The sequence below is a fragment of the Ranitomeya variabilis genome, chromosome 3 (assembly GCF_051348905.1).
Source record: "Ranitomeya variabilis isolate aRanVar5 chromosome 3, aRanVar5.hap1, whole genome shotgun sequence".
In the NCBI taxonomy this organism is placed as follows: domain Eukaryota; kingdom Metazoa; phylum Chordata; class Amphibia; order Anura; family Dendrobatidae; genus Ranitomeya; species Ranitomeya variabilis.
In genome coordinates this window covers 160,117,265-160,141,189 of record NC_135234.1, presented here as the reverse complement: position 1 = coordinate 160,141,189, position 23,925 = coordinate 160,117,265, and the positions used below count along the sequence as shown (strand labels likewise).

Sequence of the window (23,925 nt, the reverse complement as noted above, 5' to 3'; positions counted from 1 at the left end):
TTGTGAATTCTTACAGAACAGTATGGTTCTGTTTGTGGTTATAATATAGATACTATCTTGAGGTTAAATTTGGTTATCATGATAGTGAACCACAACTACTTGTCACTTCACCTGCATTTCATGGCAGTATGCTAAGAGAATAATTTAGCACCAACACCATATAGGTGGTAATGTCAGCAATTCATCACGCGGTATGAAGATATGGAAGCCTTATCTGTAAATCACGGTGTCAACGCTGTTTAGGTCCATATCACCATTTACCTAAAGCTCATCATTGGAATTGGGCAGCTGTCAGCTGAATAATCGACTCCCCATTACCAGGCACAATATGGACGTCTGGAAACAGCAACTCCATCCTGTTATATCCTAGGTTTAATATACTGTCTGGTAACATGTTCCTCTGATGTTGAATTAGGGACGGACTTTGCAGCAAAATTTTCTTTTTTGGTCATAGACATTTGGACAATTTAATTATCAGACAGGTCTTTTCATCATAGAAAGTGATTACAATTATCCAGGATAGACAATCACTTGCTGGACATCCAACTTTGAGGACCCCTATAACATATATATATATATATATATCTCTCTGATTAAAGGGCCCACAGACCTAGCTAGAACACTGCAACACCTATACAGTTTTACCTGCACAGTGACACCCCTGATGCTATCCTTCTCTTTAATGCAGTGATGTTACAATAAAACAGGAAAACCTGTCAGGAGGCCACGGCACTAAATCGGCACTGCAGCTCATATAGTCTCTGGATTGTTGAGGCTACCCAGTAGTAGTTCAGTAGTCGGAGCCAGGTATACCGCTGCCTGACAACTCTGCTTATATTTATCATTGGGGAAGGCTAAAGAATTGCAAAGAAAGAACTAAATCTTGATTAATCTCCTTAATTCACCTTACTCACATTAGACATTAACGTTTTTAGTATAGCCAATAGTGATGAGCGAGTATACTCGTTGCTCGGGTGATCTCCGAGTATTTGTAACTGCTCGGAGATTTCATTTTTGTTGACTCAGCTGCATGATTTACGGCTGCTAGTCAGCCTGATTACATGTGGGGATCTCCTGGTTGCTAGGGAATCCCCACATGTATTCAAGCTGTCTATCCGCTGCAAATCATGCTGCTGAGGCAACAAAAACTAAATCTCCGTGCACTTACAAATACTCGGAGATCACCCGAGCATGCTAGGGAAAACCCAAGAAATAAGTATACTCGCTCATCACTAATAGCCAATTAAAATCTCAAAAATTCTCCTACATGCATGCAAGCCTGGATTAGTGAGTGTGACGCTAGTGTGTAGAGAAAACAATGCTTCTATTGTTTGTAGTTGACAAAATCCATGCCATTTTATTTACAATCAGTTGGCTGACCTCCAAAGTCATTTTATGCCAACTTCATTCAACCAGTGGTGTAGCGTGGATTTACAGTGGCAAGGCAAGTAGCTGGGGTCCAGTAACCCGTGGACCGTTGGACATATATTTTTTTAATTGTAATTTTTAAGTTTTTGCTTATTTTTGTATTACATTTGTCTTTTTCTTATATAATTAATTATTTAATTACCTTAGCCCTAATCCTACCTTTTAGCCCTTATCCTAACTTTAAATGAATTCCTAATTCTAATCCTAATTAAGGATAAAAAAGTAGTAAAAACTTTAGTTTGTTGATTTGTCATCTGCTACTCATTGGCAGTGACTGGAATGAAAAAGCTCACCAGTATGTTGAGAGTTTTGTCATCGAAGTCGCTGCCTATGCCTATACGACTCCCAAAAAACATGGCAAAGGGGTACTAGACAGGGGCGTAACTACCGCGGTCGCCGCTGCGACCGGACCCGGCAGGTCAGGGGCCCGGCAGGTCAGAGCAGTGGCGTATCCGGGGGCAGCCGGGGCATGTGCCCCGGGCGCAGCTGACAGGGGGGCGCCAGCGGGCCGCCTGATGATGCGGCGGTCCAAGGAGGGGGTTGGCAGGGCCAGGGAGCGGGGACTGTCTAATAATATTCACCTACTCCTGGCGCAGTCCCTGCAGGTCCCTGGCTGCCCGGCACCCCGGCTTCTTCCTGTACTGAGCGGTCACATGGTACCGCTCATTACAGTAATAAATATGCGGCTCCACCTCCCATAGGGGTGGAGCCGCATATTCATTACTGTAATGAGCGGTAACGGTGACCGCTCAGTACAGGAAGAAGCAGCGCCGGGGAAGCGGGGACTGCACCGCGCCAGGAGCAAGTGAGTATAAAGGCGATATTCACCTGCTCCTCATTCCAGCCACCGCTCCGTCTTTTGCTGTGACGCTGAGGTTAGAGGGTGCGATGACGTAGTTAGTGCGCGCCCTCTGCCTGACAGTCAGTGCAGAGGAGGCGGAAAATGGAGCGGCGAATGGAACGAGGAGCGGTGAATATTGAAAGTGCCGGGGGCCTGTGCGACGGAGAGGTGAGTATGTGATTTTATTTATTTTTTTTATCGCAGCAACAGCATATGGGGCCAGTGTCTGTATGGGGCCATAATGTTTGTGCAGCACTATATGGGGGCCATAATGTTTGTGCAGCACTATATGGGGGCCATAACGTTTGTGCAGCACTATATGGGGGCCATAACGTTTGTGCAGCACTATATGGGGGCCATAACGTTTGTGCAGCACTATATGGGGGCCATAACGTTTGTGCAGCACTATATGGGGGCCATAACGTTTGTGCAGCACTATATGGGGGCCATAATGTTTGTGCAGCACTATATGGGGGCAATAACGTTTGTGCAGCACTATATGGGGCCATAACGTTTGTGCAGCACTATATGGGGGCCATAACATTTGTGCAGCACTATAATAGGGCAAGTGTCTGTATGGAGCATCTATGGGGCCTTAACATTTGTGCAGCACTATATGGGGGCCATAACATTTGTGTGGGCCACAACATTTGTGCAGCACTATATGGGGGCCATAACGTTTGTGCAGCACTATATGGGGGCCATAACGTTTGTGCAGCACTATATGGGGGCCATAACGTTTGTGCAGCACTATATGGGGGCCATAACGTTTGTGCAGCACTATATGGGGCCATAACGTTTGTGCAGCACTATATGGGGGCCGTAACATTTGTGTGGGCCATAACATTTGTGCAGCACTATATGGGGGCCATAACGTTTGTGCAGCACTATATGGGGCCATAACGTTTGTGCAGCACTATATGGGGGCCATAACATTTGTGCAGCACTATAATAGGGCAAGTGTCTGTATGGAGCATCTATGGGGCCATAACATTTGTGCAGCACTATATGGGGCAAGTGTCCATATGGAGCATCTTATGGGGCCATAATCAACGTTTCTGCAGCATTATATTGAGCAAATGTGTCTATGGAGCATCTTATGGGGCCATTATTAACCTTTATGCAGCATTATATGGGGCATATTTTAATATGGAGCATGTTATGGGCCCATCATGAACTGTATGGAGCATTATATGGGGCTCCTGATTCAATATGGATATTCAAAAACACTTAACCTACTGATGTCTCAATTAATTTTACTTGTATTGGTGTCTATTTTAACATTATGGGGATTCAGGAATGTAAAGCATAAAGAAAAACAATTTTTATACACAAGGGAAATCAAAATGAACATGTGACATAAATTCCCCTTAAAATTCTTAAATATTTTATTAGAGTATATAATAAAAATACCACTTCCCAGTGTAAAACAGAAAAAAGGAAAAATGTTGCAAAAAAAGACTCAAAAAAAAAAAAACTCTACTACTAGGTGCACCTACCCTAGTAATATCCCTTCACTCTCCTGCTATCCCTGCCTGGCAGTGGAGGTTGGCACCCTGATAGAGTATTTGGCGCCCCCACTCCGCGGCGGCTGTGACCTGCTGACCCTATAATATATCTAGCCAGCTGCAGGTAAGAAAACAATAAGCAAATAAAAGTGATGAAGAAAGCAGGAGTGAAACAAATTAGGTGCACACTAGGAGAAAAAAGCTATCAATCCTTCATATCAAACAGCCCCACTCAGGACAAGAACACTAAGGATGTAAGGCCAAACTGGCTAATAAACATTAGGTACTAGTCCTCCGCACCATCCAACAAGCACATATAGGATGGTGTATACAAAGGTAGTGGGTAAATTGAAGGATAATTAAATATAGTTTAAATGACCTGGTTAGGTCCAAATGGAAAACTGTACATGCCCACGCTAGCTGACATATATTATTTAATACTACTCAAAGTAATTGCATGTAGAGATAAATACATAATATTACAGGGGCGCCTGCATTGAAGAACAACAGATAGGTGCCGCAGGCAGTATTAGCAGGTAGTCAGCATCTACGTTTAGACACAGTACAGTGGACCCATACACATAATTGATACACAAGACAGCCAAGAAAGATAAAGGTGTTGTCCCCAAAACAGGACACTTAGCTGTCAGTGGAACGCCCCGACGCGTTTCCCCGTCATACGGTTCCTCAGGGGGCAAAGAATGGATACAAGACAACCGGAGGTCAATGATGCAGGTGCCCTGATAACGGGACAGACCGTTATCAGGGCACCTGCATCATTGACCTCCGGTTGTCTTGTATCCATTCTTTGCCCCCTGAGGAACCGTATGACGGGGAAACGCGTCGGGGCGTTCCACTGACAGCTAAGTGTCCTGTTTTGGGGACAACACCTTTATCTTTCTTGGCTGTCTTGTGTATCAATTATGTGTATGGGTCCACTGTACTGTGTCTAAACGTAGATGCTGACTACCTGCTAATACTGCCTGCGGCACCTATCTGTTGTTCTTCAATGCAGGCGCCCCTGTAATATTATGTATTTATCTCTACATGCAATTACTTTGAGTAGTATTAAATAATATATGTCAGCTAGCGTGGGCATGTACAGTTTTCCATTTGGACCTAACCAGGTCATTTAAACTATATTTAATTATCCTTCAATTTACCCACTACCTTTGTATACACCATCCTATATGTGCTTGTTGGATGGTGCGGAGGACTAGTACCTAATGTTTATTAGCCAGTTTGGCCTTACATCCTTAGTGTTCTTGTCCTGAGTGGGGCTGTTTGATATGAAGGATTGATAGCTTTTTTCTCCTAGTGTGCACCTAATTTGTTTCACTCCTGCTTTCTTCATCACTTTTATTTGCTTATTGTTTTCTTACCTGCAGCTGGCTAGATATATTATAGGGTCAGCAGGTCACAGCCGCCGCGGAGTGGGGGCGCCAAATACTCTATCAGGGTGCCAACCTCCACTGCCAGGCAGGGATAGCAGGAGAGTGAAGGGATATTACTAGGGTAGGTGCACCTAGTAGTAGAGTTTTTTTTTTTTTGAGTCTTTTTTTGCAACATTTTTCCTTTTTTCTGTTTTACACTGGGAAGTGGTATTTTTATTATATACTCTAATAAAATATTTAAGAATTTTAAGGGGAATTTATGTCACAGATTCAGGAATGTACCTTGGCTTGGTCATACAGTTTCAGTAGAGTTAAGGTTCAAATGGGGGAGGTTTTTTGGGGGGGCAAACTGATCCTTTGCCCCGGGTGCAGGAAAGGCTAGATACACCTCTGGGTCAGAGGCACCCAACACCATGTTGCAGTGCAAGAGATTCCTCCTGCACGGCAACAGTCCGAGGCGTATCTAGGGGGAGGGGGCAGCCAGGGTATATGAGAGATGGGAAGCAGCTCCAGTCAGCACGGTGAGACAGCTTCTCCTGCTCTGCAGCCCCGGGACAGAAGGCGACAGCAGGGGGAGGTGCGGGACAGAGCTGCTGTAAGCAGGAGAAGCTGAGGAGCTGCAGGTTTATATCAGCCTCCCCTGTACCAGAGACTAGAGTGTGAGATGTGTATATGAGCTGGTATCTGGTGTGTGTGTGTCTGATATCTGTAGTGTGTGTGTGTGTGATATCTGTAGTATGTGTGTGATATCTGTATTGTGTGTGTGTGTGTGTGAGTGAGGCAGGGGCGTAACTACCACGGTCGCCGCTGCAAGCGGCTCTGGCACGTCAGGGGCCCGTGTGTCCCCTTGAGCCTGTCTCCCTTGTCCCCTTATGCTTGTGTCCCTTGTCCCCGTGTGCCAGTCTCCCTTGCCCATTATTCCCTGTGTGTCCCCATGTGACTGTCTCGTTTGTCCCCTTGTGCTTGTCAGTCTCCCTTTCCCACTTGTCCCTGTGTGTCTCCTTGTGCTTGTATCCCTTGTCCCCGTGTGTCCCCTTGTCAGTCTCTCTTGCCCACTAGTCCCTGTGTGTCCCCTTGTGCCTGTCTCCCTTGTCCCCTTGTGCTTGTCCCCGTGTGTCCCCTTGTATCAGTCTCCCTTGCCCACTAGTCCCTGTGTCCCCTTGTGCCAGTCTCCCTTGTCCACTAGTCCCCGTGTGCCCCTTGTGTCAGTCTCCCTTGCCCACTAGTCCCCTTGTAACCATCTCCCCTGCCTCCTAGCCCCCATGTGTCCCCTTGTGCCTGTCTCCCCTAGCCCCCTTGTGCCCTCACCCCTGCCCCCTCCTCACCATTTGCTCGTGTCTTTCTCACTGCCCCTGTATGGAGGGGCTGCATTATACTATGAGGGGGGCTGCATTATATTCTATGGGGGTTAAATTGAATTGTATGGCAGGGCTGCAGTATACTCTGTGGGGTGGCTGCATTATACTATGTGTGGACTGCATTATACTGAATCGAGGACTATGGGGAATATATTATACTATATGAAGAACTATGGGGTGCATTATACTGTGGGAAGTGAATTGTGCGACATGGATGACGATGGCGGTGCATTATACTATATGGAGCACTATGAGGAGTGTATTATACTATATGGAGGACTGAGCGGTGTATTTTAATATATGGAGGACTGTGGAGTGTATAATACTAAATGGAGGACTGAGGAGTGTATTACACTGTATGGAGGACTATGAGGGGTGCATTATACTATATGGAGCACTATGAGCAGTGTATTATACTATATGGAGGACTGAGGAGTGTATTATACTATATGGAGGACTGAGGAGTGTATTATACTATATGGAGGACTGAGGAGTGTACAATACTATATGGAGGACTATGGGGAGTGTATTATACTATAAGGAGGACTATGGGGAGTGTATTATACTATAAGGAGGACTATGGGGGTGCATTATACTTCTTATATGGATCCCCATGACGTCTATGTTAACCCCTGATGAGTATAATGGTTTATTTTCTTTTATACATTACATAACAATGGTAGTACAGGGGACAAATATATCCCAGGATGGGGCACCGGATAGTTATTCAACTGAGGTCACACTATACAACTTTGCAATAAAGCTATAGTGTGCAAAATGAATAGGGAAAATATGAATTTGGGAGGAAAATATTTTGGCGTGGGGGGGGGGGGTAAGAAGAGGCTGCTCACAATGCTGTCCACCCTGTCTGTCTGATCTAACACTAAAGATACCAGTGGTGCTGAGGTAAGTAGAGGCTGCTCACACTGCTGTTCACCCTGTCTGTCTGATCTAACACTAAAGATACCAGTGGTGCTGAGGTAAGTAGAGGCTGTTCACACTGCTGTTCACCCTGTCTGTCTGGTCTAATACTAAAGATACCAGTGGTGCTGAGGTAAGTAGAGGCTGCTCACACTGCTGTTTACCTTGTCTGTCTGTCTTTTATGAATAACAATAAATGTGTATCTTCAAGTCAAAGTGGAGCTCCAACTGCACACACTCTCGGGCAACTGTCTAGGACAGCATAAAGAAAGTAATTTTAATTCTATGATTACTTTCATAGAAAAAACAATTGTGATTTGCTAATTAAAAATGTTTAGGAATTTATTTATAATGATATTTCCTTTGCTTTTTTATTCCTACTCCCGGAGCTGAAAAAAGCCGCTCGTTATTTGGTCTGGAAGTGACCTGTTAAAACTGAATTTCTTTGAAATGATTTACATCTTGAAATCTTATCCATACATAAAGGTTCAGAATGTGTAATAATGTCCGATTGTAGTAATGCCAGATGTTTCACAAACCCCCCCTCCTTGAGGCTACCGCAGATGTTTTTATGGCTTCTCTGTTAGGTTTTCTCAAGTTTCCCTCATGTATGAATCTTTAGAATAAAAGGGTCCATACGATTTCGGGTATATACTAAGAAAAATTCCGCAGTTTTTAACGTTGATAAAGTAGGATGCAATTACAAAATGTCAGGAAAATTCTCCAAAACCTCCTGATCTCTGTTTAAGTGGCCATGCACAAAACTTGTTTGATGTGACCTGAAAAGTCAATCCTTAGGGATTAATGTTCTGTGCATGTAATAAAAATCGATTAGTTCCGACCAGTGGAAATTAGTTCCATCTGGTGTAACAGAATAAAGATTTGCTTTGAATTTTTTTTCTCGGTCATACTGATTATATACTACAGTCGTAGAATTTAATCTCATTCTTTGCAAAAAATACATGTGAGCAGTATACATAAAAGATTGTGGGAAAAAAAATTAATCTGAAGATATATACTGCCAGGAAGATTCTGGGAGCAGCATTGGGTATGACGAGAGCTCTTGCCCAGATGTTGGAACCCAACTCCTGTGTGGAATTATATTTCCTGCATAGTCTATGCCAAACAAAAATACATGTATTTCTTACATTTATATTTAGAAAAGTATCTTTTTTATGTGTGCTAACATGTTTTGAAGTAAAACCCATAGTCATGGAAGTAGTCTCTCCTTTAATTGGTGGTATGACTGCTCATCTTCTATAGCCCACCACTTTCATGAGAATAGGTGTTAATATGGGGTATCACGTAACGATATAAATTTTTTATATCCTTTTTGTAGTAGTACTTTAAAGTATTTTGTTTTTGTTTGTTTTTTCTTGTAAATTGCATTGGTTGAAGAAACAATAATTACATTTATATTATGATTTCCATCTCAAGATCTGCTGCTTGGACCTGATAAAAATAAAAAAGGTTATACTCGCTACCTGTGTCGGCACTCACGTTTCCAGGGTACTCATGCACTTGTTCTGACACATGAGCCTGGCGCCCAATCAGCGCCGATGTCACTGTCCCCACCTTTGGACAAGTTGAACATCAAGAGGACGTCAGGGCTGCTGGTGCTCTCTCACTTCCACTTGATGTTCTATTTCTCGAAAGGCGGAGACAGCAATGCCAGCCCTGATTGGGCAGTAGGCTAACCTGTCATAACCAACAAATAAAGTAGCCATTTGTAGCGCTTTAGCATACGAACATGAATATATATGAAATTTTAAATTGCATTACTGATGTAGAAAATTGGAAAAATTTGTGCAAAGCAGTCATCAAAGCAAAAGGTGGCTACTTTGAAGAACCTAGAATATAAGACATATTTTCAGTTGTTTCACACTTTTTTATTAAGTATATAATTCCACATGTGTTAATTCATAGTTTTGATGCCTTCAGTGTGAATTTACAATGTTCATAGTCATGAAAATACAGAAAAATCTATGTATGTTCAGTAAATGCATCCAATACTTGGTCAGGGCTCCTTTTGCATCAATGCGGCGTGGCATGGAGGTGATCAGTCTGTGGCACCTCAGAGGTGTTATGGAAGCCCAGGTTGCTTTGATAGCAGCCTTCAGCTCATCTGCATTGTTTGGTCTGGTGTCTCTCCTCTTCCTCTTGACAATACCCCATAGATTCTCTATGGGGTTAAGGTCAGACGAGTTTGCTGGCCAATCAAGCATGTGATACTGTTGTTTTTAAACCAGGTACTGTATTGGTACTTGGTGTATGTAGGTCCACTGTGTCCATAAGAAACATTTCAAGGTCCTGGACTGGCGTAGCCAGTCTACAGACCTAAACCCAATAGAAAATCTTTTTTTCTAAAATGTGTGACTACAGACTTATGAATGTTCCCCAGTGCATTCATGCAGTGCCTTGCGAAAGTATTCGGCTACCTGGAACTTTTCAGCCTTTTCCCACATATCGTGCTTCAAACATAAAGATACCAAATGTAAATTTTTGGTGAAGAATCAACAACAAGTGGAACACAATTGTGAAGTTGAACGAAATGTATTGGTTATTTTACATTTTTTTGGAAAATTCAAAAACTGAAAGTGGGGCATGCAATATTATTCGGCCCCTTTACTTTCAGTGCAGCCAACTCACTCCAGAAGTTCATTGTGGATCTCTGAATGATCCAATGTTGTCCTAAATGCCTAATGATGATAAATATAATCCACCTGTGTGTAATCAAGTCTCCGTATAAATGCACCTGCTCTGTGATAGTCTCAGGGTTCTGTTTGAAGCACAGAGAGCATCATGAAGACCAAGGAACACAACAGGCAGGTCCGGGATACTGTTGTGGAGAAGTTTAAAGCCGGATTTGGATACAAAATAATTTCCAAAACTTTAAACATCCCAAGGAGCACTGTGCAAGCGATCATATTGAAATGGAAGGAGTACCGTACCACTGCAAATCTACCAAGACCCAGCCGTCCCTCTAAACTTTCATCTCAAACAAGGAGAAGACTGATCAGAGATGCAGCCAAGAGGCCCATGATCATGCTGGATGAACTGAAGAGATCTACAGCTGAGGTGGGACAGTCTGTCCATAGGACAACAATCAGTCGTACACTGCACAAATCTGGCCTTTATGGAAGAGTGGCAAGAAGAAAGCCATTTCTCAAAGATATCCATAAAAAGTGTTGTTTAGTGTTTGCAGCAAACCACCTGGGAGACACGCCAAACATGTGGAAGAAGGTTCTCTGGTCACATGAAACCAAAATCGAACTTTTTGGCAACAATGCCAAACAGCTCATCACCCTGGACACACCATCCCCACTGTCAAACATGGTGGTGGCAGCATCATGGTTTGGGCCTGCTTTTCTTCAGCAGGGACAGGGAAGATAGTTAAAATTGATGGGAAGATGGACAGAGCCAAATCCAGGACCATTCTTGAAGAAAACCTGTTGGAGTCTGCAAAAGACCTGAGACTGTGACGGAGATTTGACTTCCAACAAGACAATGATCCCAAACCTAAAGCAAAATCTACAATGGAATGGTTCACAAATAAATGTATCCAGGTGTTAGAATGGCCAAGTCAAAGTCCAGACCTCAATCCAATCGAGAATCTGTGGAAAGAGCGGAAAACTGCTGTTCACAAACGATCTCCATCAAACCTCACTGAGCTCAAGCTGTTTGCCAAGGAAGAATGGGCAAGTATTTCAGTCTCTTGATGTACAAAACAAATAGAAACATACCCCAAGCGACTTGCATCTGTAATCGCAGCAAAAGGTAGCGCAACAAAGTATTAAGTTAAAGGGCTGAATAATATTGCACGCCCCACTTTTCAGTTTTTGAATTTCCACAAAAATGTAAAATAACCAATAAATTTCATTCAACTTCACAATTGTGTTCCACTTGTTGTTGATTCTTCACCAAAAATTTACATTTGGCATCTTTATATTTGAAGCACGATATGTGGGAAAAGGTTAAAAAGTTCCAGGGAGCCGAATACTTTCGCAAGGCACTGTAGTGCACTGTGGCGCTATATAAATACAATTATTATTATAGTGTGCTGTGAGGTTTTGCCGGTGTATGAGCCAGGAATGGCAGTGATGTATGCGTTATGCATACTCCCAGACAAAACCCATCTAGTGGGTGCGGCCCTGCTCCATACACATGAATAGAGCAAGGCCGCACCCTGTCTAATGGGTATGGCATCGCTCAATCCAAAGCTATGGAGCGAGGTCGCACCCACTAGTTGGGCTCTGTTCAGGAATATGCATTACGCATACATCACCGCTGTTCCTGGCTTAGAAACGGGCAAATCCTTACAGCACACACTGCGTGCACTGGGGAGGATTTATAAGTCTGCAGTCACAGAGTGACTGCAGACTTTTCATTTTATACCAGACAACCCCTTTAAAGGTTTACTCAAGATCTATGGGCAGGTTCGGTGTATTTTACGTACATGCTATGTCCATGTTAAAATCAGATATGTGCTTGAAAATATAACAAAAAAAAAAATCGAAGCCCAAAAACACAAACCATTTTATATCCGTTTTTTTACTGCTTTATTACAATTGACGTAGGCGATTGTATTTGGTCATGTACTTTTTTTTTTTACGTTTTGATGTATAAAAACATGTAACATGAATGTAAAATACGGTCACACAGATGACATATGGAAGAGAATCGGCCATTTTTCTGGATAAAAACAGGCGAATTTTCATAGACTCGTCAGCACCTGGCCTAAAACGACAATGGCTTATCCATGTTAGATTAGTGGAGATCTGGTCATTGTGCTCAGTGGTTTCCGTCAGTGCCACAATCTATGAGTAGAGTGGCATCACACGTGCTCAACTGATGCCTCATTCAAATTCGTTAGACTGTCTTTAACTATGTTCCTCCGACAATCTGGAATATGTGGAAATGACTTATTGGATGCTAGATAAAATACATGTTACGGGGTTTTCCACTAATAAGCAGTTTTACATGTATTACTGTTGTAAACAATAATTCGTGCACTGAAAGCTAGATGTCATTTATTAAGATAAAGTGGTTCATGATTGCCGCCTAATGTATGGATTATGCTTTTGTCTTGCAGCTGATTGGAATGCTGTTGGCGTGCTGTCTTTCCCGGTTCATCACTGCAAATCAATACGAGATGGTGTAACATGGTAAATTTGCACCTTTTTCTTTCTGTCTAGCATGAGGCTCCGGCACCCTCCGTCACTTACAAGCCCTGAATTGTATTTGATTTAAAATTGCTGTGATTTAAAACTAATCAGTCTGCCTTATTGGTGCGAGTGAGGCACTTGCATATATTGCTCATGCGCGCTTGCTTTTTTCATCTATAAAATAGAAAATAGAGTTAATGTAATTTTCTACATACAACATTATTGCTTGATTGCCAAACATAGGGAAAATATACAAGTTTATAATTTACTTTTAATTTTTCCAGTGGTGCACTCAGTCCAAAAGGGGTATTTGACCCATAACAAGTGCGGCCCTTTTATACTTGTCCCCTGCACAGTGTCACTCTTAGAATACAGAGTATGCATGTTTCAAAATTGGTAAATTTTATTGAATATCAAAGAATTTTTTTTTTAAATATTTAAAAAGATAGAAAAGACAGACAACAAGTGATACAAGCCACAGAAGAATATTTCAAATATAACCATACAAATGTAAATAGTGGGCAAAAAAGATGGCTTCCCTGGTATGTCTTAAGAAGCATCTAAAATATCTGGGTATTGTCTACTCAATAAGTATAATATGTTAAGATTAACTCCGCATCACATAAAATGGACACATCCCATGCGATATCCAGAGGAGTAAGTCAAACCTTTCCAATATATAGTTTAAATCCATTCAGACTTGATCAACATGTTAATGATAGAAGCCTTTATACCCACACAAGGAGAAAAGAGGCTTGGGTGGTCACCAAAACACAGAGAGCAACCACCCTGTCGCGCGTTTCGCGTAGTCAATGCATACAGCTTTCTCAAGAGGACATTTTATGGTATTACATGACAGAACTTTTTTGGAATCAGAATAATAGGTCACATGGGAAGCCATTGTGACCGACAACCAGCCAATGGGACTAATTTATATCGGCACACACGTGCCCCGCCAGCCACTGCGCATCCACGTGACCCGGCCATCAGGTCCATAGTGCGCGGGAGCGTGGATGTGACCATGGCTCCCGATAAGGGGCACAGGACATGCAGATACAGGGGCCTCTACTGTACCTGAGGCAAAGGCGTTCTGAGGGGGGGTTTTTCAGGCAGATTTTATGCTAATTCAACAGAAACAAAATACTGCAGGCTTCATTGGATGCTTATGTCTAGGAGGAAATATCTCCTTCCACACACAGCCCACAAAGCTTGCATGGCATACCCTGAGTTCTGCTATGTGCATGAGTCCAAAGTGTGGTTCTCCTTTTGCCTGTGTTGTTTTTTCTTTTTGTTAAAAAAAAGGCAAGTTATTGAATATATTTAGTGGCAAGTATGTGATACATTGTTTCTTTGTCTTCCCAGGATCCACCCATTATTACATGAGAAGCTGAAGGAATCAAGAAGGAATTTACAGAATGTTAGAGCACACGACACATTTACCAAGCACTCCGTGTTCCCATTTTGTAGTGTAACCATCCGTTCCAGTAAAGTTGTGCCATGAAGAGTAGCCTATATAGTGTCTAACTGCACACTTCCTCCCGGGAAGGCTTTTCGTATGATGGCACTATGTGTGTTCTTTAGTCATACTGTAGTTGTATTGTTACTATGATAATCCATTAACTGCCTCGACCTGGCTGTGCATGCAGTGGCTGATACAAGCGAAGGGACGGAGACGTCCTTACCAACGATTTATTAAATGTTCTATACGTTTATATAAATCAGTACGTGAGAAAAACAAATATAGCCTATCTAATCTTTTTTATATATATATCTCTATATATTTATTTACAAGGCATACTTCTTTTTTTATTTTGCCATATACCACATTACTTAAAATAAATCTGTGATATTACAATACTTGAAGAGTCATGTTGAGCTATGTTGTGCTTTGAATGGCATCCAGTAGGCCTAAAGCTAGGCTGCACCCTGGATTCTTACTCTGTGCTGTATGCCTAATGCTAATGATCTTTGTCTAGTGAATTATTTGCTTCAGATTCCAAATTTTTGTGTTTCACTGTTACTAAACTGTTGTTGCTTACTGTGAAGGCAATATATTGATGCTTTTTTATCCTTTAGTGTACAGCTAACCTCAATTGTGCCGTCATGCCGATTCCTTTCGTTATTCCTACCTAATGTTCCTCCAGTTTTGTTCCCCACATGTTGCTTTGGAAGTATAGCAACCAAATTGATATTTTCAGAAAAGTGTGAAAACTTGGGTAAGGACAGATAATGGAAATGTTCAGACCTTTTTAAATATAAAATTAGAAAATATGATAATTTTTTTCTTATAATGTCTCCATCTAGCATGCTGAGGACAATGCTTTGATATTGTGAGCATTTGTGATAAATATATAAATAAACTGAACTACAAAGAAATATTTTGTTACTTTTATTTATAACCTACCTTAAAAAACATTTGATTTCATACCGTCCTAGTCATTTTATACATTCTAAGTGGCCTCATGTCACTGCCGAATTTTTGTTAATTAGATCTGCAGTTTTTGGTATCATTATGCAATAGTGTGTTCAGAATTTTACCTGTTAAAGGTAACCTGTCATTTAATTCATGGTATCACTGGTTTACCGCAACAGAGAGGAGCCAGAAGACTGCAGCATCTGATTGTTCTGACTCCTGCACTGATTAGAAGCAAGCACTTCACCTTCATATTAAACAGTATACATTTATTTTAGCAGTGCAGGGGTTAATCTGCTCAGTTGAGAGCTCTGGGATCATTTAAGCTCTCAGCTGTGCACGGTTAGCCACTCCCATCTCCTATATAATCTGGGCCCTGTCTAGCACTCATTGTCAGATCTAGTTTATGCTGCATGGCTGGAGGTTGGTGGTTGTTTGAGAACGCGTTTGTTGGGTTTATCTGAGACGTTTGCTAGGTTTTGAGTGTGTAATAATTCCCTTGTGTGAGGGACAAGGGACAATCCATTTTGGATTCTAAGTTCAGGACATCTTGAATGTGCCCCCCACCCTTTGGATTCCACAGGCTCCTTGTTTTCTTTTAATTAAACGAGCTAGGAGAAGCTCTTTTAAAGCTGTTAACACAAGGGTGCGAACTCTTTTGCAACTATAGAAACCTGAACCTCTTTGTGTGACCAAGCACATGGCACAGCAAAGCTATGAGTTATTAAATATGGAAAATAACTTATAACAGAATGCAATATGTCTATGATGAACCAAGCACATATTCTGAATCGGCGTTCCTTTTCCCACGTGCACATATTAGTTAGCCACCTGTAGCACTCTGGATCATGTAGTTATAAAGTATAGCTAGCAATAATTACATACTGTAGTCATATTTAGTCTCTATGCGCAGATAAAATACAGCAGAACCCAGTGGCGGTACAACCAACCCATATAGAGCTTCGGGCGCAAAGATATGGGCCAGCCACAGTTCTAGGCAGAAAATCATATTCTCAGACATGGGAGGAGAGAGGCTGCACCACCCAGGGGTGGGAGCAGATGTGTGAGGTAGCAGCCTAGGAGATATAAGGCAGCCCCTCATTTTGGACTGCGTTTTTCTGATGGCCGGAGGTTACGTTTGCTGATGCAGCCCGGAAAGCCTGTAACTAAGATTTGGACCTGTGATCCATCAGCGCCTCCCTGTGGTCACATGCTACATAACACGGTAATTGCATCTTGTCTATACCCTATCCTTGTACTACACTCCTGACTGTATATATTTGCTCTTGTATGTATAGCTGTATTTTCTAGTACGCCTCTTCGGCGAATAAATATAAAATTAATCTTGGGCTGCTCTTTTATCTCGATCCACGAATCCCCACGTCTGCACACTCCGTTGGTCATGTTATACGCTACCCCAGGGTTGGTTCCTGACCTGGGATAAGCCTGCTGTCGGATGGGGCTTATTTTAAATGAGAAATTGGTGGCAAAATACCATACTGTTTTAGTGAGGAGCTCTGGCAGTGACGGCCGGGAAGTTTAGATATATATCCCCAGGCTGGACTGATGATATATATTCCCCCTCACTGGGAGCGCCTCACTAACTCGTACCTATAAGGCGACTATTTGCCCTCAGTGCAGTTCCCTGATTGACCTGAGGCAAGTGGTGGCGCCAGAGAGCCGATCCCTGCTCGGTCCTTCTCTCCCCTCCCTCGAGGTGAGCGAAGTCAACTCCCCCCCCCCCCCTTCCCCTGTGAGATCCCTTACATCTTGTTTTTCCTACTTTGGTTTAACCGCATCCTCCACTCCCTAGTGCATTCCTCTGTTGTTTGTGTGTGTATTTGTATGATTGGTATTTTCCTTTATCCTTTTTCGTATTACCTTGTTATGGTTGGTGTATTACTGTACACTGCTACTCCCCTCTTCATTGGGTGGGAGAGGGGTACAGACTGAAGGCGGATTCAGGAGCTAAGGCAAGGTATGTAGCCCTAGTGTCTTCACCATCAGAAGTAATCTGGAGAACAGGGTGAGCTAGGTCACCCCTAGCGTTGCTGACACCCAACAACAGAGTCGTGACACATGGTGCCCAAACCACGGGCAGCATAAATTCGAGCCTGGCACTCCATACAGTAAGTGACAGTCATTTGGGCAGTAGACTTTTTCTAGTTCTATTTCAGGAAGTTTTTTGTTATAAACTCTAGAGCTGCAGCCGGACATCGGTCACTGTTTCCATAAGTATTAACTCATATATGCTTATACTTGACACAGCCCATGGTATTTTGTTTCATTCCCTGTTTTGGTTTATTATTACTGATGCAAAACACTGATCGTAATACAAACTTTTTATTGTGCCTTAAAGAGTAACTACATTGGTAATATTTTTTTTTATTATAAATCAACAGTATGATCGAAGATGAAAAGCTTTGTAATATATATTTTTACAGAAAAATGCTTCCGCCACACTAATTTTCTCCTGCTACGATCATTCACTCTGAAAAACTGTTCAAATCTGTCTATAAATCGGTCTGCTCTGAGGGGTCAGGTTATACTTGTTGGTTATAGATGTCTGGAAAGGAGGGAAGAAATTGGAGAAAGAGGCGGAGCACATGAAGAAAAACTGAGTGTCAGGTTTTGATCTGAGACACAGGTCAAACTTGCCGATTGAAGTCTGAGTCCATGAAAATAATCAGACCGCACTCTGATGCGATCCATGTGCTGTCCATTTTTCAAGGACTGTTTTTTTGTTTTTGTTTTTTTTCATACGAGAAAAAATAAAGAGACTCTGGTGGTAAAATCTGACACACTGCCTAAAATCTGAACCAAAACACCTATGAATTGTAGACCATTTTTTACCCACAAGAAAAATCACTTGCATCTGAACGAGTCTTCAACTGTTCCCCGAAGGCAAATTTTAGTCAAAGGATTGGACATACTGAATATTAATATGCTTCGAGCTAAGCATTAAGTGGGGTTTGCCATGAACAAATGCATTTTAATCAATAGATCTTGGAATAACAATAAGTTCCACAATTGGATGTGCTTAAATAAAATGTTCCTGTGCTAAGATAATCTTATAAATGTGCCCCTGCTGTGTATTGTGTAATGGCCGTGTCTGATGGTGCAGGAACATGGTCTGATCATAGCACATCTCCTGGGCAGGGGAGGAAGCAAGAGTATACAGACAGGACAGCATGGGATCACAGCTGATTCTTTTTGTGAGGCAAAACATTTCATTGCCTGTTTTTAAGCAATGTTTTACCTCAAAGAATCCGCTTCAATCCCGTATTATGTCTGTATACTCTCTTGCTTCCTCAGCACAGGAACATTTTTTTTTTAAACAAATCCAATGATGGAACTTATTTTTATTCAAATAATAATGTGCTCTGCGCATCCTTGTGGCCTTTGTGATAGAACATTCCTATCTCCACCGATCCTCCTGATGAACCTTGAGACTAACAAGGGGAAACATGTTGTGTTTAGGAAGGAATACATGCTAACCGTCATGGCTCATAAGTATTATCATTATGAATCTATTGATTGTAAGTCTCATTTTTACACAAATATGACTTGTGCAAAAAAACCAAATCACTCTTTTGATCCAGAACTGTCATGCAAGAAATGATCAATTCCATGTTCATTGTAGACTAGAGCCCCACAATCTTAAGAGTCAGCATACAGAGATGGTCAGTAAATCAGTTAGTTAATCTCTGCTTATTGAACTGTATTCTATGTTTTATAGAAGCATTCTGCTGAATGTTTGCCAAATGAATCATCGAGCTGGACACCAATGTCTAAACTATTCATAAATCATACAATTTACAAGGATCAATCAGCCAAATAATTTCCCATGTATAATTGAAGGGAGCAAATTTACCAGAAATCTTAAACAAAATCAAAAAGGATGTTTGATATATCTTGGAATATTAACACATTTATTTTAAAAAAAAAATCTTTGATTTAAGAAAAACTTTATAATGAGAATTCACAATCACTCCTTTTATAGCACTTTGCTCTTAAATCTGGTATTAGTAGCCTTTTCAGCTGGTACCACATGTAGCGTCCACCGTTTATATAGGTCCCTAGCTTTAATCTTTTACGTAGAGGGGTTAAAGACATACTTTACAATTGGCTTCAGGTAGAATCCGTATTGTGGCATAATTTTTAGGTCAATCTGCTCCTTGTGGCCACACACCCGTTCACACAACAACCACGGACCCCATAATGCTCTTAACTTGCAAGTAGACGTGAACTGAAATCTTTATACTTGTTCACATGTACAGTTGTGCTCAAAAGTTAACATACCCCGGCAGAATTTTTGCTTTCTTGGCCTCTTTTCGGAAAATGTGAGTGATAACACCAAAACTTTTTCACCACCCATGGTTATTGGTTGGGTGAAGCCATTTCTTGTCAAACTACTGTGTTTTCTCTTTTTAAATCATGACCCAAAACATCCAAATGACCCTGATCAAAAGTTTACCCTTGTGATTTTGGCCTGATAACGTGCACAGAAGTTGACACAAATGGGTTTGAATGGCTACTAAAGGTAACATCCTCACCTGTGACCTGTTTGCTTGTAATCAGTGTGTGCATAAAAGCTGAGTGTTTCTGGGATCCAGACAGACTCTTGCATCTTTCATCCAGCCACTGAAGTTTTTGGATTGTGAGTCATGGGGAAAGCAAAAGAATTGTCAATGGAGCTATGGGAAAAGGTAGTTGAACTGTATAAAACAGTAAAGGGATTCAAAAAGATATCCAAGGAATTGATAATGCCAGTCAGCAGCATTCAAACTGTGATTAACAAATGGAAAATCGGGGGCTCTGTAAAAACAAAACCACAGTCAGGTAGACCAACAAAAATGTTGTCCATAACTGCCAGGAAAATTGTTCAGGATACAAAGAAAAGCCCACAAATAACATCAGCTGAAATACAGGACTCTCTAAAAACTGGAAATGTGGCTGTCCAAGTTTGTGATGAAAGTCTGCAGTCACTCTGACTTTTGAATTCTCATAGTGCATGCTGCCAGGATTCTCTGATGCCGACCGTGAGACTGGGAGGTCTCTTCTGCCGACTAGACATGCAATGCCTTGCTCAATACAAGTGAAGTCGAACACCTTTTGTTGGAACGTGTCCGGAAGCAAATTGCATACTTGCACTCACATGACCGTCCACTTTTTCCACTGGCATGGGAGCATTCTGTAAGTGTGCAGTACACGAACTGTGACAGTGACTGCAGACTTTAATCACAAATCTGGAGAACCCCTTTTAAATAAAACAAGCACTGTAACATGCCCAATCCTAACAGCATGTAATATACTGTGAGGATTTGGCTCTGCTTGCTGGGTCCGACGATCATCATATGACCACTTATATGCGATTTTCATATTTACGGTCACGTGACCACTAGTTTTTCTTGATGCTTTTCTCAGTGAAGCAGAGGCAGTAGTATTTCACTGAACAAGAATGAGAGAATTCTGAAAAGAAGCTAGTTGGCACATGACTGAGTATGTAAATCGCATATAAGCGATCACATGACAGCTACTCAAACCACTTGACTTCTTACCCTGGGTACCAGATAACCTAGATCTGCCTCTGTTGTATGTAATAGCGTATTGTGGTGCGTAAAAACATTCATTTGTTTAGGGCACATTTACTAAATCTATAAGCGATCATTCAAAATTAGTGTTAAGGAATTTCATTTGTCTTTCCAAGTTTAGGACACACATTGTGCGCACATTGACGTGACTATGTCACGATAGGGATGTGCTTGTACACAGCTGAGTCTGCTCAATACCAGGCAGATGGATGCGATTCACAGCCAGCATCTGCCTGTAACGTTCAGTGATCAGAGCTCGCCTTGATTGCTGCTGTTTGAAATAGTGAATTGCCCTTGTCAGTCATTAATAGCGGCATTTAGATGGCTGTTGCATACACTCACCAGCTCCCATCAGCACACGCAACACATTTGCGTGTTGCTGATGGATTGTCATATGTTACTGCCAATGTTGGTAGTTTTATGAAACCCAGCCTTAATCCTGGCACGTTATTACAGCAAGCTCACTTTCTAGTGAGTGGTGACTGTAAGGGCTTCTTGCACCGATTGAATAACAGGAAGCGAATGGCAGCAGGGAGAATAAAACTTAATTTTCTCTTTGTAGCCAACGCTTTCACAGTAAGCCAGCTAATCAGGCTTTAAACTCTAAATACCTGTAGATTAAACCCATATCTGCTAATAAATAGCGTTTCTCGAAGGGACAGGTTCCCTTTAAAGAGATGTCCAGGACACTTGTCGGATATCACTCCCAACACAGTGTTAAGCACTATTAGGATTCGGCTGTTCTGACACTCTCTGCTTTCATCACATTACCAATCCTTATGCAATTTGCATAGAGACAAAGCAGCTGGCACGTGATTGTAAGTAGGCAAACTGCATGTGGAGTGGTGATGTTACAAGCGCAGTGAGTAACACATGATTTCCTTGCATGTGTGGATTGGATGGGTTGTTACCGACATCTGGTGGGAATTTCATGTCAATGTACCTTTAGAAAATTTGTAGCGTGTTCAATACTTATTTCACATGTATGTATGTAGTAAGTTCAGTTGTGTTCCTGTATCTATGTAGTAGGTTCAGTTCTGGTACTGTATCTGTGTAGGATCCGTTCTGTTCTTGTGTCTATGCAGTAAGCTCTGTTCTGTTGCAGTATCCATTGTGACAGAGTCACTGGCTTTGTGGAGGAAGGGAGGTACTTGTCACTGCGCATGCAACAGTCAGTGATGTGAAACCGGAATATTTTTGTGTTTCCAGCACACTAGGTGCTGAGAGGTATTAGAGTTTAATGGGCTGGTTTTATGTGAGCACACACAGTGCTGGAGGGAGGGTGCTCACTGTACCCCTTTTCCCTGCAGGACCTGCTGGTGTATGAGGACCTGCAGTGATGTCATGATCACATGACTAGTACATGTGATGTATACCTGGACTTGTGGTTCAGTCAGTGGTGTCTTGGGAGAGGAAACACTCCCATGTAGCTCCAAGGAGGAGCTGAGGACAGTGTGTGGTGTCTGCAGGTTGAAACCAGCAGAGAAAGGACTCTGTTGAACTTTGTTTGTTTTGTTTTTCTGTTAATCCAGGAAGACTCTGGTTTTGTTTTCTGAAGCCTGCCTTGGTCTATGGAGACTTTAATAAACCTGAGTAAGCAGCTAAGCGTATCAACCCCTAAGGCTGGGTTCACATTACGTTATAAGCAGTCCGTTAGACGGACTGCGTTACACCGCAGCATAACAGTGTAACGTAGTCCGTTAACGCTGCCATTAAGCCCTATTTCGGGCACATCGCTAGTGCACGCCCAAAATGGGTGTGCCCTAGCAATGTGCCGTCATTGAGTGACGGACCCTCGGACATAGGCTGCAGCATTTCCCGGGTCCATCACCACTAGCGCAGATAGAGCATCTGCTAGCTCTATCTGCGCTAGCGCGATGGCATGTCAGCACTTGCGTTAACGCAGCCCGTTTATCGCAAGTGTTGAACGGGCTGCTTTAACCCAATGTGAACCTAGCCTAACACCATGTAGTAAGCGCTGTTCTGTTCCCATATTCATGTTCCAGCCATTGTCTTTAAAGCCTGTTACCTCTGGTGCTTTAATGCAGGTACCAGAAATAAGCAAGCTAAAGATGGGCTGCTGAACTCAAAGGCCACTGCTTTGTGATTGCCCCCCAGGCCAAAGTTTGCTAGCCAGCCGCCCCTGATTGGAAGATTGCAGCAAATACACACTGATTCATTGCGACTGGCATTGTACATGCCAGTCTCAATGAAGAGGCATGGTAAAGTAAGAGGCTCCTGGTTAATTAAGAGGCACATGCCACTTAATTAATTAAGAACCTCTTACAAGTGATGTGTGCCAGGTTTCTGGCATAACGTATGCCACGAGTAAACATAAATTAGATGGTTGGACATTACCATGCTCTCATTCTGCCCATTTTCTGCCTACTTTGGTGAAGCTGGCTGGGATTAGCATTAATGCACCAAAAAAAAATAAGTAGAGAAAAAAGGGATTACTTCTTGACAAGCACCCCTGCGTAATGCAAACATATCATTTTATTGAGTACAAAATACACCAAAATACAGCAAAAACAATATAGCGGACATGCAGTAAGTCCCAAGTAAAAAGATATCAACCTCTTCACCCCCGGAGCTTTTTTCGTTTTCGTTTTTCTCTCCCCTCCTTCCCAGAGCCATAACTTTTTTATTTTTCCATCAATATGGCCATGTGAGGGCTTATTTTTTGCGGGACGAGATGTACTTTTGAATGATACCATTGGGTTTACCATGCCGTGTAACAGAAAATGGGGAAAAAATTCCAAGTGTGATGAAATTGCAAAAAAAGTGCAATCTCACACTTGTTTTTTGTTTGGCTTTTTAGCTAGGTTCACCAAATGCTAAAAATAACCTGCCATTATGATTCTCCAGGTCATAACGAGTTCATAGACACCTAACATGTCTAGGTTATTTTTTATCTAAGTGGTGAAAAAAAATTCCAAAGTTTGCTAAAAAAAAATAAAAAAAATTGCGCTATTTTCTGATACCCGTAGCGTCTCCAATTTTCATGATCTGGGGTCGGGTGAGGGCTTATTTTTTGCGTGCCGAGCTGGCGTTTTTAATGATTCCATTTTGCTGTAGATACATTCTTTTGATCGCCCTTTATTGCATTTTAATGCAATGTCGCGGCGACCAAAAAAACATAATTTGGGCGTTTTGATTTATTTTCTCGCTATGCCATTTAGCGGTCAGGTTAATCCTTTGTTTTTATTGATAGATCAGGCGATTCTGAATGCGGCGATACCAAATATGTGTATGTTTAATTTTTTTTAATTGTTTTATTTTGATTGAGGCGAAAGGGGGGTG

At 42.0% G+C, this 23,925-nt stretch overlaps 1 protein-coding gene across 1 annotated transcript in view; it reads left to right on the top strand.

The window, feature by feature from the left end:
• Positions 1–14,991, top strand: part of TSPAN7 (tetraspanin 7) — a 122,473-nt gene extending 107,482 nt beyond the window's left edge. Inside the window, exons 7-8 of the mRNA XM_077294775.1 lie at positions 12,543–12,615; positions 13,978–14,991. Of these exons, the coding sequence (XP_077150890.1) occupies positions 12,543–12,611 (69 nt within the window). The 3' untranslated portion in view covers positions 12,612–12,615; positions 13,978–14,991. The remainder of the gene's footprint in view (positions 1–12,542; positions 12,616–13,977) is intronic.
• The last annotated feature ends 8,934 nt before the right edge of the window (positions 14,992–23,925 follow it).